Source organism: Stegostoma tigrinum, chromosome 9, assembly GCF_030684315.1.
Source record: "Stegostoma tigrinum isolate sSteTig4 chromosome 9, sSteTig4.hap1, whole genome shotgun sequence".
Taxonomy (NCBI): domain Eukaryota; kingdom Metazoa; phylum Chordata; class Chondrichthyes; order Orectolobiformes; family Stegostomatidae; genus Stegostoma; species Stegostoma tigrinum.
This window is the reverse complement of record NC_081362.1, coordinates 13396066-13410570: the sequence shown is the minus strand read 5'-3', so window position 1 is coordinate 13410570 and position 14505 is coordinate 13396066. Positions and strand designations below refer to the sequence as shown.

At 41.3% G+C, this 14505-nt stretch overlaps 1 protein-coding gene across 3 annotated transcripts in view; it reads left to right on the top strand.

Annotated features, from left to right (window-relative positions):
* kiz (kizuna centrosomal protein) overlaps positions 1–14505 on the top strand; it is a 172638-nt gene that overhangs the window by 123805 nt on the left and 34328 nt on the right. For all 3 annotated transcript variants that reach the window (XM_059648350.1, XM_059648349.1, XM_059648348.1), the window contains one exon: positions 269–359. In XM_059648350.1, the coding sequence (XP_059504333.1) occupies positions 269–359 (91 nt within the window). The remainder of the gene's footprint in view (positions 1–268; positions 360–14505) is intronic.

The following is a 14505-nucleotide window of genomic DNA, read 5'->3' as shown; positions in this document are numbered from 1 at the left end:
GATATTTTAAGCAACATGTTTTTCATTCATACTCATTTTAAATATTGTTAAACTCCTGTATTAGGAAATAAATTAATGTAAAATAAAGTTCAACTTGAAGTTATAAAGTTTAATAATTTTTTATTGATCACTGATGAATTACAGAACTAACTATAGTTCAACATTGCTTCACTTAATGTTGCGATTTTCAAGAATGCAGCTCCATAATGTTAGGTAGAGAACTTAATGCGTTGTGTAATTGTTTGGCCTTGTTCGTGTTTTGTTCTAGGTTTGAGCAAGCAGAAGCAGAAGGTAAAAAATGATAATAAAGTTGAGGTTAATTTTGAAACTGGCTCAAGTGAAGAAAGTCCACAGTTAAGGTAAGATGGTTGCAGTTAAATGTAATTACGATTATAATTATGAGTACGTTTAATCAGAAAATGCTACATTGTTGGGTCACTTTATATAAGTATTAGAATCTGATAAGAGTGCTATATAATTTGTCAAATATTTTGAGATATAGTGCCTAATTTCTTGTGTTGTCAGCTGAAGTATAAATTCTGGGATTCATTCTTTGAAAATGAACATTGATTTAATTATTCACAACATTTCCCACTTACAGAAATCAAAAGTAGTAATTCACAGAATTCTATTTGATGAGATGTCCACTATATAATCTGTGTATTTAACTCACAGTATCACTATCTGTGAAATCATTTTTTTGAAGATTTTTTTTGTAGTTTATACATATGACCCTTGATATTTTGTAGCAATCATAATTAATTAAAAATCATATTTAAATTTCTAACAAGCATAAAATAGACTGATTTGTACAATGGTGACAATTTATATTAATCTTCTTTTAAATTCTCCTGCTCCACTGATTGTGGGCAAAACGCTTGACAGATGGAATGTAATATGAGAAAACGTGAGATTTTACAAGGAAAACTAGGAGAGCTGAATAACATTAAAATAGAGAAAGCCTACACCACAGAGCAAGAGTTGGTATCCTCATGCATGAATAACATAAAGCTAGAATTCAAGTTCAGCAGTTAATAGCGAAGGCAAGGAGACTTTCAGTCGTTATTTCAAGAGGAATGGAGTGTAGAAACAGAAAGGTATTGCTAACACTCTACAACATACTAGTCAGACCGCAACAAGAATATTCTGAGCATTTTCGCTCCACCGATCTAAGATATACTGGCATTAGTCTAGAGAGGGTTCACAAGGTTGACCCTAGTTATGGAAGAATTTTCTTATGAGGAGAAGTTGAGTAGATTGAGCATTGGATTTAGAAGAATGGCAGGGGACCTTGTTGAAGCACATAAAATTCTTAGGGACTTCACAGGGTCGATGCAGAGAGATTGTCTCCTCTTTTGGAAACATTAGGATTGGGAGCATAATCCCAGCGTAAGAGATAAAATAAAGATGAGGAAGAATTTACTTTATGCTGAGTGTAGTGAATCTGTGAAATATGTTATTGTAGAGGGCTGTCAAGGCATGTCCAGAACTGTGATAGAGGGATTTTTTAATCAGTATGGGAGTCACAGGTAACAGGGAAAAGACAGGTAAATGTGTTGAGAATTAACAAATCAGCCATGATCTCATTGATTGGCAGAGCAGACTTCATGGGTGATCAGGCTGTGTCTTATGGTTTAAGTTCATTATTTGCAAAAGAGTAACATGTCCTCCTATTACAGTGAACATTTATACGTTTAACTGGAAAATTTAATTCAATAGTTGATTTTGGTTTACAGCATATTCTCAAGTTAAAAGGTTGAATCAAAACCTTATTTATTCTTATGCTCTATCATTATCTTTCTGGTAATTAGGAAAAAATTCTGTGCCATCTTTCCATGATTATTTTAATAATCTTTTTCACTCGGATAAGCTATACACTAACAACACTCAAGCTTGAGCTTTGCTTCTGGATTCTTTGAATGGGAATGATGTTGTTTAGGGACAGAAATACTGCCAGTGTATGCCTATGTAGAAACTTTTCGAAAGAGCTATACGAGTATGTTTCTCAGGAAAAGAATTTTACAGCACTAGAAATGAGTAAACATTTTGCCAATAATGACACATGCTGTGCTTTCACTGGATAACCAAAATGAAGAGTTACCTTAATCCCCTGAGATTATGCACCTACTTTGTGAAAGACATAGTTTTCCACTCAGCAATAGTAAGAACTGTCAATTCTGGAGTCAGAGATACCATAGTGTGGGACTGGATGAACACAGCAGGCCAGGCAACATTGGAGGAGCAGGAAAGCTGACATTTCGGGTCAGGACATCAGCTTTCCTGCTCCTTTGATGCTGCCTGGCCTGCTGTTTCCTCCAGCTCCACACTGTGTTATCATAGTTTTCCACTTTATCTTTTTATTTGATCTGGTATTTCGTACATTTTCCTGACTCATCACTGAAAAATCCCAAAGGTTTGCAACATATTGCAAACACCTTGTACCAGACTGCCATTCTCTTTTAAAGGGTAAGCAAACAATACTTAGATGTGATAATGGGAACTGCAGATACTGGAGAATCCAAGATAATGAAATGTGAGGCTGGATGAACACAGCAGGCCCAGCAGCATCTCAGGAGCACAAAAGCTGACGTTTCGGGCCTAGACCCTTCATCAGAGAGGGGGATGGGGTGTGGGTTCTGGAATAAATAGGGAGAGAGGGGGAGGTGGACCGAAGATGGAGAGAAAAGAAGATAGGTGGAGAGGAGAGTATAGGTGGGGAGTTAGGGAGGGGATAGGTCAGTCCAGGGAAGACGGACAGGTCAAGGAGGTGGGATGAGGTTAGTAGGTAGGAGATGGAGGTGTGGCTTGGGGTGGGAGGAAGGGATGGGTGAGAGGAAGAACAGGTTAGGGAAGCAGAGACAGGTTGGACTGGTTTTGGGATGCAGTGGGTGGAGGGGAAGAGCTGGGCTGGTTGTGTGGTGCAGTAGGGGGAGGGGACGAGCTGGGCTGGTTTTGGGATGCGGTGGGGGAAGGGGAGATTTTGAAGCTGGTGAAGTCCACATTGATACCATTGGACATACTTAGATGTCTCTGTGAAAGCTGCAAAAGATGATATATCTGGATCTGCTAATGCTTAAGTTTACATACACTGCATTTACTTGCAGTGCTTTGAATAAAAGATGAAATCCAATGATAGGCAGTACTTCACATTCATGTGAATCTATTGTTCTTTTCCTGGTGTCACTGCAAACAATTCTTGCACAAATGTCTGCTCCCAATTGTCTCCATTAAGCAGTTGTAAACAAGGAATGGTTGAGAGATGTGGTAAGGTACACAGGAATATTATGTTTTTGAAAGATATATTTTCTTCCTGTGTAATTTTTAAAACTAAGACACAATCCACTGGACTGAAGTTTGTCTTCAGTTAAGCCTCATTCAATACTTTTTCCAACTAATACCTGGTGGCAATTATTTTTCACTGCAGTTAATTTCCATAGAACTCTCTGCAGTATTAACAAATGTACCTGTGACATCTAGTGGGACAAAATGGCACTGCAGAAATTTAATTTTATTCCCATACAAGACAGTAACCTTATGTGATTAAAATTAAATCTCACCTACAATCAATAAAGGGAAATCAGAACAAGTCTTCAACTGGCCTCAAGGTTATAATTTTCTGTTAAGCTTGTTTAATTTATTTCCAATCATGATTTTTGAATTGTATTTCAAACTTGTCACTGCTAGCATACTGTTACCATGTCCATTGCTTGCGATACATATTTATTATCTCTTTCTGTATTGGAGAGCCATTTATTAGATTCTAAACAGGCTCTTTACCAACTATAGTCTGAGTTGAACACTTCGAAAGGGCCTGACAATGTACATAAAGGTAAACTAAGCGCTCCCAGTGGGGAACTGTGTTCATATGGTTTTTGAGTCAGAAAACTGAGGGTATAGTCTTGTGTAATAAAATGTGAAGCTGGATGAACACAGCAGGCCCAGCAGCATCTCAGAAGCACAAAAACTGATGTTTCGGGCCTAGACCCTTCATCAGAGAGGGGGATGGGGTGAGGGTTCTGGAATAAATAGGGAGAGAGGGGGAGGCGGACCAAAGATGGAGAGAAAAGAAGGTAGGTGGAGAGGAGAGTATAGTTGGGGAGGTAGGGAGGGGATAGGTCAGACCAGGGAAGACGGACAGGTCAAGGAGGTGGGATGAGGTGAGTAGGTAGGAAATGGAGGTGCGGCTTAGGGTGGGAGGAAGGGATGGGTGAGAGAAAGAACAGGTTAGGGAGGCAGAGACAGGCTGGGCTGGTTTTGGGATGCGGTTGGGGGAGGGGATGAGCTGGGTTGGTTGTGTGATGCAGTGGGGGGAGGGGACGAACTGGGCTGGTTTTGGGATGCGGTGGGGGAAGGGGAGGTTTTGAAGCTGGTGAAGTCCACATTGATACTATTGGGCTGCAGGGTTCCCAAGCGGAATATGAGTTGCTGTTCCTGCAAGCTTCGGGTGGCATCATTGTGGCACTGCAGGAGGCCCATGATGGACATGTCATTTAAAGAATGGGAGGGGGAGTTGAAATGGTTCACGACTGGGAGGTGCAGTTGTTTATTGCGAACCGAGCGGAGGTGTTCTGCAAAGCGATTCCCAAGCCTCCGCTTGGTTTCCCCAATGTAAAGGAAGCCACACCGGGTACAATGGATACAGTATACCACATTGGCAGATGTGCAGGTGAACATCTGCTTAAAATGGAAAGTCATCTTGGGGCCTGGGATGGAGGTGAGGGAGGAGGTGTGGGGGCAAGTGTAGCAGGAAGTGACCATGTAATGACGTGACCATGAGAAAGCACTTACTCGCTGAAGCCCAACTGGACTTCAAACAGGCACCACAACTGGCTTTGTCGTTGGAAAATGCAGCAAGTGGAGCATATGAATTACAAAGTACACTGATGGAAATGGATATCCTCGCTGGGCCGACTGAGCTTGAGGGACACCACTTGAGTGAAAGCATTTGTATAGCTTCACTCACGACATTTCCTGAACATAGGGACGTTAGGACAGCCCACAGCAAAACCCCAAAAGAAAGCCAAATGTGGTCAAATGGTTCAAATTTTTTTGAAGATCCAGGCCAGCAGGCCATTGTAGTTGCTGAGACAGCAAAAGAGTACCACTAGGCCTGAATTGAGAATTGAAAACTCATTGGCTGGTATCCAGGAGAGTGCAAACCCTGGAATGTCCATCTACAGCTGGTTTGGAACAGTTAATTTGCTTGGCAACATGCAAGTCAGAACCAATCGAAATAAAAGCCTTGTTACTTGGTCACCCAGTTCTAATGGAGGATGACATTGGTGTGCCTGAATCAGTGATTGCAGAACCAGTATTTACTGAAATTCACTGTGGACTCTGACCCTTAAGTTTACGTAAGACCTCTACCATACTGAGAACCTATACTTGAAAACCTCTACAGATTAAGGGTACAACTTCAATTCTGGTCTCTCGTGAGAAGCAGCTGGTTCAGTTACCACTGATTGTAGCAAAAAGCTTGGGCTTAAGCTTAATGGGGCAAAATTGGTTGAGAAAGTTTCAACTTGATTGGCTCAACATTTTTCGATTAGAAAATGGCTGCCTAAGTGAAGTTCTAATTAAATACCCAGAAGTTTTTCAGGAAGGTTTCGGGACTATCAAAGGAGCCAAGGCCTCCCTGCATTTTGACCAAGAAGTAATTCCACAATTTTGCCCACCTAGTACTGTTTGCCTTACATGCATAAGTAGAGGCAGAAATCAAAAGGCTAGAAAGCAGAGGACTCATCAAATTAGTATGCTTTGTGGAATGGGCAGTTGAACTGATTGTGAAGACCAATGGGTTGGTTTGCCTTTGTGGGGATTTTAAACAAATGGTCAACCAATTTCTGCAGCTGGATAAACATCCATTTCCTCACAAAGGATTTACATGAAAAGCTGGCGGGGACGGGGAAGGGACAGGCTGACCTTCATGAACCTGGACATGAGCCATGTGTACCTGTAATTATGAGTAGATGACGAGTCCTACATGTGTGCTACAGTTAATACCCATAAGGTTTTATACTAATATACTAGGTTGCCTTTTGGGATAACATTAGCCTGTGCCATTTTCCAGTGGATAATGGAGAACATTTTACAATGTCTACCCCAGGTCACTGTTTATCTGGATGATGTGCTAATAACAGGGAGCACCAGTAAAGAGATTTAAAGAACTTGGATGTAATGCTTAGATGTTTTTCCCAAGGAGACCGTACAGCTTAGGAGGGGAAAAATGTGTGTTCCAGGCACCCCAAATGACCCACTTGGGCTACAGATTCGACCAGACCAGGTTACACCTGTTGAAAGATAAAATGAGGGCGGTCCCAGCTCCTACATTTATACTGAAGCTTTGGTCTTTCTTTAGGTTGGCGAAATCTTATGGAAAATTCATAAATAGCCTGGCCTCCACCCTGGCACTCTTAGGTCTGGAAAGGGGTCAGCCTTAGAAATGATCTCGTAGCCAAAATGTAGCCTTTAGGGAAGTGAAGAAGCAGCTATTGTCATCTAAGGTGTTAACACACTATGATCCCAAGCAAATATGATGCTGGCATGCAATGCCTCCCTGTATGGTATCGGGGTAGTGTTGGCTCACCTGTGACCTAGCAGAATGGAATGCGTTTCACTTCTGGAATTTGGCTGGTGCTGAATGAAGTTATGCCCAGAAAGAGAAGGAACATTTGGCGGTCATCCTTGTTGTGAGAAAGTTCCACCAATACCTTTACAGCCATAAATTTATAATAGTAACAGAGCACAAACCCCTGCTCAGGCTACTCAAAGAGGACCATGGTGGCCATAGCGTCAGGTCAAATTCAGTGGTGGGCTGTTATGCTGAGTGTACAATTACAAGTTGAAACACTGTTCAGGAGCCCGAGTGGCAAATGCGCTGACATTGAGCTGCCTCCTGCTGGCAGATAGACCACCAGTAATTCTGCCAGAAGAAGAGTCCGTTCTGGTTTTAAACTTTCTGGACACCCTTCCAGTTACTGCTGTCAATATCAGACTGTGGTCACCAAAAGACCCATCCCGGAAAAATTAAAGCAACTGGTGATGGAGTAAACAAAAGGACCCTCACAACCAGAATTGAAACCTTTCTGGACCCGATGAGACTGGATCACTATTGAGGACGGCATTTTATTATGTACTGAGCAAAGACCACCATTAGGGAACGCCAGCAGGGCCATGCAGGGATTTCCAAAATGAAGATATTGGCGAGAAATTATGTCTGGTGGTCAGGATTGGATGCCGGTATTGCAGTGATGTTGGGGCAGTGCCTGGAGTGCCAATAAGAAAAGAAATTACCGTCAGCGGCTCCCCTACTTTTGTGAGAATGATCGGGTAAACCTCGAACTCAGTTACATTTTGACTATGCCGTTCTTTTCATGGGCTGTTTGTTCTTCTTCATTGTGGACGCCCACTGAAAGTGTTTGGACATGCATAGAGTTCATTATCAAACACTAGGACAATGATTGAAAAGCAGTGCACATCTGTTGCAATAGACAGACTCCCAAAGGTGTTGGTCACAGATGACGCCCCCTCATTTACCAGCAGGGAATTTGAGTGTTTCCTAAACTTGAATGGCACTCAGCAAATAAGGGCAGCTCCGTCCCATCCATCACCTAAGGGTCTGTTGAAAACAGCAGTCCAAACTTCGAAGGCAGGCTTTAAGAAATAGCCTACAGCTTTGCTTGTTACCAAACTGTCCTGTTTCCATTTGGAATATAGAATCACCCCTCATGCAACTGCAGGGACAGTTCCAGCAAAGTTACTAATGGGGAGAAGACTTTGCAGCAGGGATGAGGGTGAAATGGTATCATGTGCGCCATTGCCAGATACAAGACTCCTGTAAGCGAGAGAGGCTGTTTACTTCAGGGGATGAGGCTTGGTGTCAAAACCACAGGAATGCCCCTGCATGGGTAAGAGGTATAGTCGAAGCAAGGTCAGGTTCCATGACTTGCAAATTTCAAGAAGGAGAAGTGGTCCTGAACAATCACATGGACCACATGAACGCTGCAACATAGCAAACAGGGCAGAAGCAAAGCATACCTGGCCCCTCAGAATATTGGACAAGGCAGCCAGAACCCACAAGTTACCCCTCTCTGCCTAGCATTGAAGAAACCTCTGAGGATGAGTTGGACATGGCAGATGTTGCAGCCTCAACTCTGTTGCTGCATAAAGAAGCTGAATTTTTTCCAAGATGCTGTGGACACAAGAGGCCGGCTACAGTCCAGTACATGCCGCCAGTATCTGAGACAGTCGGAGGAACTGGACTTGGTGTGACAAACTCTCAGGATTAGCTGCAGGAAAAAGAACAGGCGAATGTCCCAGGACTGAGAGAAGGATGGATGTAGTTAGTAGAATGAGGTCAGCCAGGTGGACCTGATTGAATATGAGTGTTTGTAGGTAAAATATTACCAATTACAATTCTACAGTGAGTCAGACGCAGTTTATTAATAAAAGCTTTAAAAGCTTTTGTGAGAAGCATGAACCTCAAAGGGCCTCACCAAACTTCTCAGCTATTACAGACGATTTCAAGGCTTATATGCATTTGCTGTTACTCACTACCCTCCCCCTCAAGTCTTGTGCGCAGTTCTTTAATCTGTTCCCGGTGTCTTGCAAAATGGGTGTTTCGTCTTGATTGTATAAAGTTCGATCTAAAGGTCCTTTGTGTTGTTGATCTCCTTACTACCTTCTTCAGTAAGTTAATGTTTTTTCAGAAGTTAATGTCTTTAAAAGTTAATGCCTTTACTTCCTTCTTCAGTAAATCACTTTACAATGTCTTTTAAAAGTTAATGTCTTTATTTCCTTCTTCAGCAAATCACTTTACTTACTCCTTCAATGAGTTCTCTGTTTTGGAGCTGTTAACCTGGTCCAATCAGGAAGGCCTAGCTGACAGATATAAACAGGAATGTAAGGTATAACAAGAACTGGCTCTGAGCTAGCTGGGTCCGTATCATGTGCTGTGCATGTGTAAATAAAGGGTGACTTGGTGATGGGATACTGGCCATCTTGGAGTTACTTCAGTATCTTTTATGCACTATGTAGCCAGTGATCCTTTGTTCAACTCCATTCCGAACAATTTTTTACAGTATAAAACTGAAACTGTTACAGTGTTAAAAAGACCAAAATCACTTCACAAATCATAAAACTATTAATTCTGAAATCAGTAAGAGAATTCCAGAAGTAATTTAAGAAGTCTTACATGCTGTATATATGCCATTACTTTCAGGCTGAAAAGAATCTGATAAATCACAATATTTCAATCACCTTATCATAATCTAAATTGATTCCATTTGCCTTAAGACGGTCTTGCACCAATGAGGTAAGCAGCTTTCAAGCACTGATTGTACCATTACTGAAAGCAGCTATTGGCCTGGCAGTGGAGCAACCAACCTTATATTATGCAGAGCAGGAAGTTCACTGGGTGAAGAGAATGGCAATTCAGTTGGAATACATGAGTACCCAAACCTTTCAGTTAAAATCAACAGTTCGTCAACCTACTATCCATGCAGCATATGAGAGGACTCAGGAGGCTAACTGTCTCATGTTAATCACTGAATATAGTTATGCCTTGGAAATGTAACCTTTTTAATAGTGAAATGTACAGATAAACAGAGTGGTTAGTGTAATGTGTTAATGAATGTTTATCTTTCCTTTGTAATAATAATCTATAAATGCCTTTCTTGACTACATTCCTTTTGAATCATTAGTTCAAACCCACTTCTGTTTCTTAAAACTTTCTATTTAGTACACTTGATATACATGTAAACTTTAATGCTGCACCTTTAAACCTTGCATCTCTTTGTAAGTCAATAATGGTCTTCCAAGGTCTCTGAAAGAATTCATTCTCTCTCTCTTTGTGTTCCATTAACAATTAAAGTGTACATGTCAGACAACCAGTCCTATTCATGAAAACAGTGTTTCTGTTTCTAAAGAGTTTAGTTGATTAGATTGTCAGGGTAAAATGCAACTGCCAACTTTCACACTTTTAGCAAAAGTTTGTAATGAAATTAGGTATTGTGCAACTCGAGTATTTCATGTTCAGATTCCATTGATTTCCTGGTAAATCACAAGTGAGTGTATACAGCTGCTCCCAGTAGGGTTACTGGGTGACTAGACAATTAAGGGTTTGACAGAAGATCTGGAAAGTTAAATCTAGGGAGGAAAGTAAATTTTATCATTCTGAAAATCTTGACTGTTGAAGACCTTCTTAGAAAATTTGATTGCTTTGTTCACATTGACCTTGCCTTTGGATCACTCTTAAATGGTCGACTTTTTCTTAAAATGTTTTATTCACAGATTGTTGTCTGTGAAAGAAAATGCTTCAGAGCCCAAGGTTAACAAAATTAATGAAAAATGTTGCAAAGAAAATCTTGGACTGATATGGTACCTTTGCAGCCTATGAAATAGTGTTGAGGTGTAATCTCTGTTGCAATGGAGAAAACATGGCAGCCAATTTGTGTATAGCAAGTTCTGGCAAACACAGTGATAATTATTGATGTCTTTTCTTATTGATGTTAATGAAGGGATAAGTATTGGCCAAGATGACTCCCCTACTCTTATTCAAAGTAGAATTATGATATCTTTTATACATCCTGTTTCTATGCTGTATGACTCTATGACTCTATGATTCTGTGTACTTGAAAAAACAATCCAGGATGGTGCCTCAAAGTCACCAAAAAGATGTGACCTCATCGACTTCCTCGTATTGCTGTTAATTATCAGCAATTCGGAATATCACTCCTTCCATCCTCCCATGCATTCTTTTTGTTCAGAGTAAAAAATAAAGCTGAACAAAGATATAATAATAATTGAACTTACTGATTCACAATTTCTGCACAAATATGGTCAGTCATGCAGTTTGAACCAGCAAATACCAGAGGCGTTCCTAGAACAATACTTCGCAATAAAAATGCAACTTAGTTTATTTAAGCGTGGTAAATCAATGGCAAGGATAGTCTATTGGAAATGATATAACATAATACATATTTACTCATACTCACCATGAGCACTGCTGTGAGAAATCCACTTGTATTTTGTATGTTGTTGTATGATTTGGAGTGCAGACCGGTAATTCTGTTTAGCCCTATATTCCTTCACTAAAAGAGTTGTAGAACATGGAGTGGGGATAGACTCCTTATTACTCAAGTATGTCCAGGCTGGAAGTGTCTTCATCATCTGGGGATCCAATTGTGATGTGAAATTAGCTGGATGTCCACAGAACTAGAATCTGATAAATCACAATATTTATGCCATAGTTTGTTATTGTGGCAGGGTGAAATCTGGGATATTGTTCATAAAATCCATACTGTTCAAATTTGAATTTGAAAATATTTTATTCAAACTGATGTTACAGGTAGAATTTTCTCTTTTTTTTCACTACTATGGCATCAAGTTCATAAGTTCCACTCTGTAATTCTGTCAGAAATCTAATTGGTAAATCATCACAAAGCTGGTGGAAGGGGGAAAACAAAATTAAGCAGAACAGAACAAATATGGTTTGCAGAAGAAAAACCACTTGTGTGCGTTCCATGCAGCATGTTATATTTCATTAAATCAGTGGCCCTTGATGTGAATTCTCTCTGTCCTTTAAGCAGTTTACTTATTGTACTTCGTTTGAATGTTGACATTATTGTGAATACTGAAAATGTTCAATTTATATAGGAAAGTATGATTTTGTGAAATAAAGGTCACACTGGGAAAATTAAATTGTTTGAAGCAATTACTAAAGAAGTGCCACATCTTTGACTCAGGTGGAATATAGCTATCACTTTCAAAAGTAAAGTTGTTGGAAAAGCTCAGCAGGTCTGGCAGCATCTGTGGAGGAGAAAACAGAGTTAACGTTGAGGGTCCGGTGACCCTTCCTCACAACTTGATTTGTGAAGATCACTGAACCTGAAACATTTCCTCTGTTTTCTCCTCCACAGATGCTGCCAGACCTGCTGAGCTTTTCCAGCAACTTTGTTTTTGTCCCTGATTTACAGCATCCACAGTTCTTGTGGTTTTTATATAGCTATCACTTTATTTGTCGTAATTTACACTACTGCTACTGGTAGGCAACTTTGTGCACAGGGACAGGCACCTACATTGGCATCAGAGGGTGCACCTCTGTGCTTTTTTAGCACTTGCTCACTCTTCACCTACTTCTGATTTGCCTTGTCATGCCTTTTGCGCTTTGGTATCTCATTCTGAATTGAAGGGTTTACATTGATACCACCCTGCCTTGCCATTTAGTGCCAGGCAACTTTTAATTGTTGTCATCAATGATTAGTCAAAAGGATGAATATGTTGTTGTATGGCACTGTGCTACACTAATGTCACACCTACAGCAGCTCACGTGGCAAACACAGTGCATGTGCATCAGCTAAATGGCCGTTTTTCAAAGTAGAAGGGGAGTAATCCTTGGTCAAATCAAGGAAGACTTGTCCATCAGGTGGTATTGTCACAGTCGGTCAAGGACAGTGTCCAATCTAAGTCTAGGGCTTAGGCATGGTCCGTCTGCTGCTTGGAATGGCTAGGCTCAGGGGTTCAATATCACTCAATACTGGGAGTGAGCCACAGTCAGTCCTGCAGGTCTAATGTACCCCATCTGGGGATCAGTAGTAGTTCAGTCAGAGATTTACACAGAGATCTATTACTGACAGAGATCTGGTCAGTGATCAGTCAACTCGATCAGGGTGTTGGGGCAAGAACAGTCCTCTGCTCACTGAAAGTCAAGGTGGTTCATCATAAAGCAGCACTGTGGTTGGGAAGTTGGGGAAGTCAATTACGGGGTTGGAAGTATCCATCTGGGATGCAGAGCAGACAACAATTGTGATGCGGCTTTGCTTGTTGCAAATGGACGATTGCCCTCTCTGCAGCAGAAATGGTTACAGGCAACCTTAAAAGTCTCACCTGTGGGCCTCAAATCACAAAATAATCCACAAGCTTTTAGGCTGCACAAAGGCATAGAGCTGACTTCTTCACATCTTGAATTATAAATATTTTCCAACGTGCTCATTGGATGATAGAGGGTGGTAAGGACAACATTTCAGCAGTCCTACCACATTTAGAAATCCTACTGTATTTATACAGGATGGCTCTTGCTACGTGCATTGGAATAAAGACCTCTATGTCAAAACTCTATGTCTAAGCATTCTGTGACACTCTTTGTTGGAGTTCTGTGTTCCCTGTAAAGAGGACAATACTAAACTGTCATTTTTGTGTGATACAAATGCCCATCGTTACAATAATAAGTACCAATTCTGTTTCTGATAATCGCCACGGAAGTTCAGTGGAAACAGACCACAGCAGCCATTGTCATCATTGTGTCTGTGCTGCTATAACGGTACAGAGAAATTGAGATGGAACAAATGTGTTAGCATGCCCAGGACCTGCAGCAACCTCCAGTGGCTGCTGATTAATCGGCACATGAAGAGCTGCGACTTAGATCCCCTCAAGATGTGGAGGTGTCCTATTCTGCAAAAAAGACCCTGAGCTTCCTGTTGCCTGCCACTTGAACACACCACTTTGTTCCTGGCCAATATTTCTGTCTCAGGCTTTGCAGTGCTGCAGCGAAGCTGAATGCAAATTGGAAGAATAGCATCTTATTTTCTGTTGGGAACTCTACAGCCTTCTGGGCTCATTATTGAGCTTGAGGGCTTGAGGCACCTTCTCCATGTCCTTACCCCAACCCCCACATATCCGGCTATGTTATTACATGTTTTGCTGTTACACACTGCCCATTGATAGCCACTAAGAGTCCCCATTAGCAGCTCCTCACTCTCCCAGGCTAACCATTATCCGCTCCTTTATCCGTCCAACGATTCCTCCCTGTCTTTGGGCTTTATCTTCACCTATTGCTTACCCTGCTGACCATCCTGTCTTCATAAAAAAGCAATCTTTTCTTAGCTACCATCAGTTCTGAAGAAGGGTCACTGATTGAAAATGTTAACTCTGATTTCTCTTCACAGATGCTGCCAGACCGGTTGAGATTTTGCAACAATTTCTGCTTTTGTTTATGATTTCCAGCATCCACAGTTCTTTCAGCTTTTTATTCCAAGAGCTGTGAGTTGGGACAAGTGAGCGTTCTTTAAATTTGATTTGATTGAATTGGCAAGCAGCCAATGTTTGTGCTGTTTTTGTTTGTTTATTCTTCACATTTCCTGTTTTAGAGAAAGGACACTTAGAATCCTTGCAGTGTGGAAACAGGCCCTTCGGCCCAACATGTCAACACTGACCCTTGGAGCATCCCACCCAGACCCATAACCCCTATATCCCACCTAAACACACACCCCTGAACGCTACAGACGATTTGGCATGGCCAATCCGCCTAACCTGTACATCTTTGGACTGTGGGAGGAAACCGGAGCACCCGGAGGAAACCCAGGCAGACACTTTGAGGATGTGCAAACTCCACACAGACAGATGCCCAAGGCTGGAATCGAACCCATGTCCCTGGTGCAATGAGGCAGCAGTGCTAACCTCTTGAGCCACCGTGCTGCGCCTTTGGTCAATAGAAGTTAACATATTCAA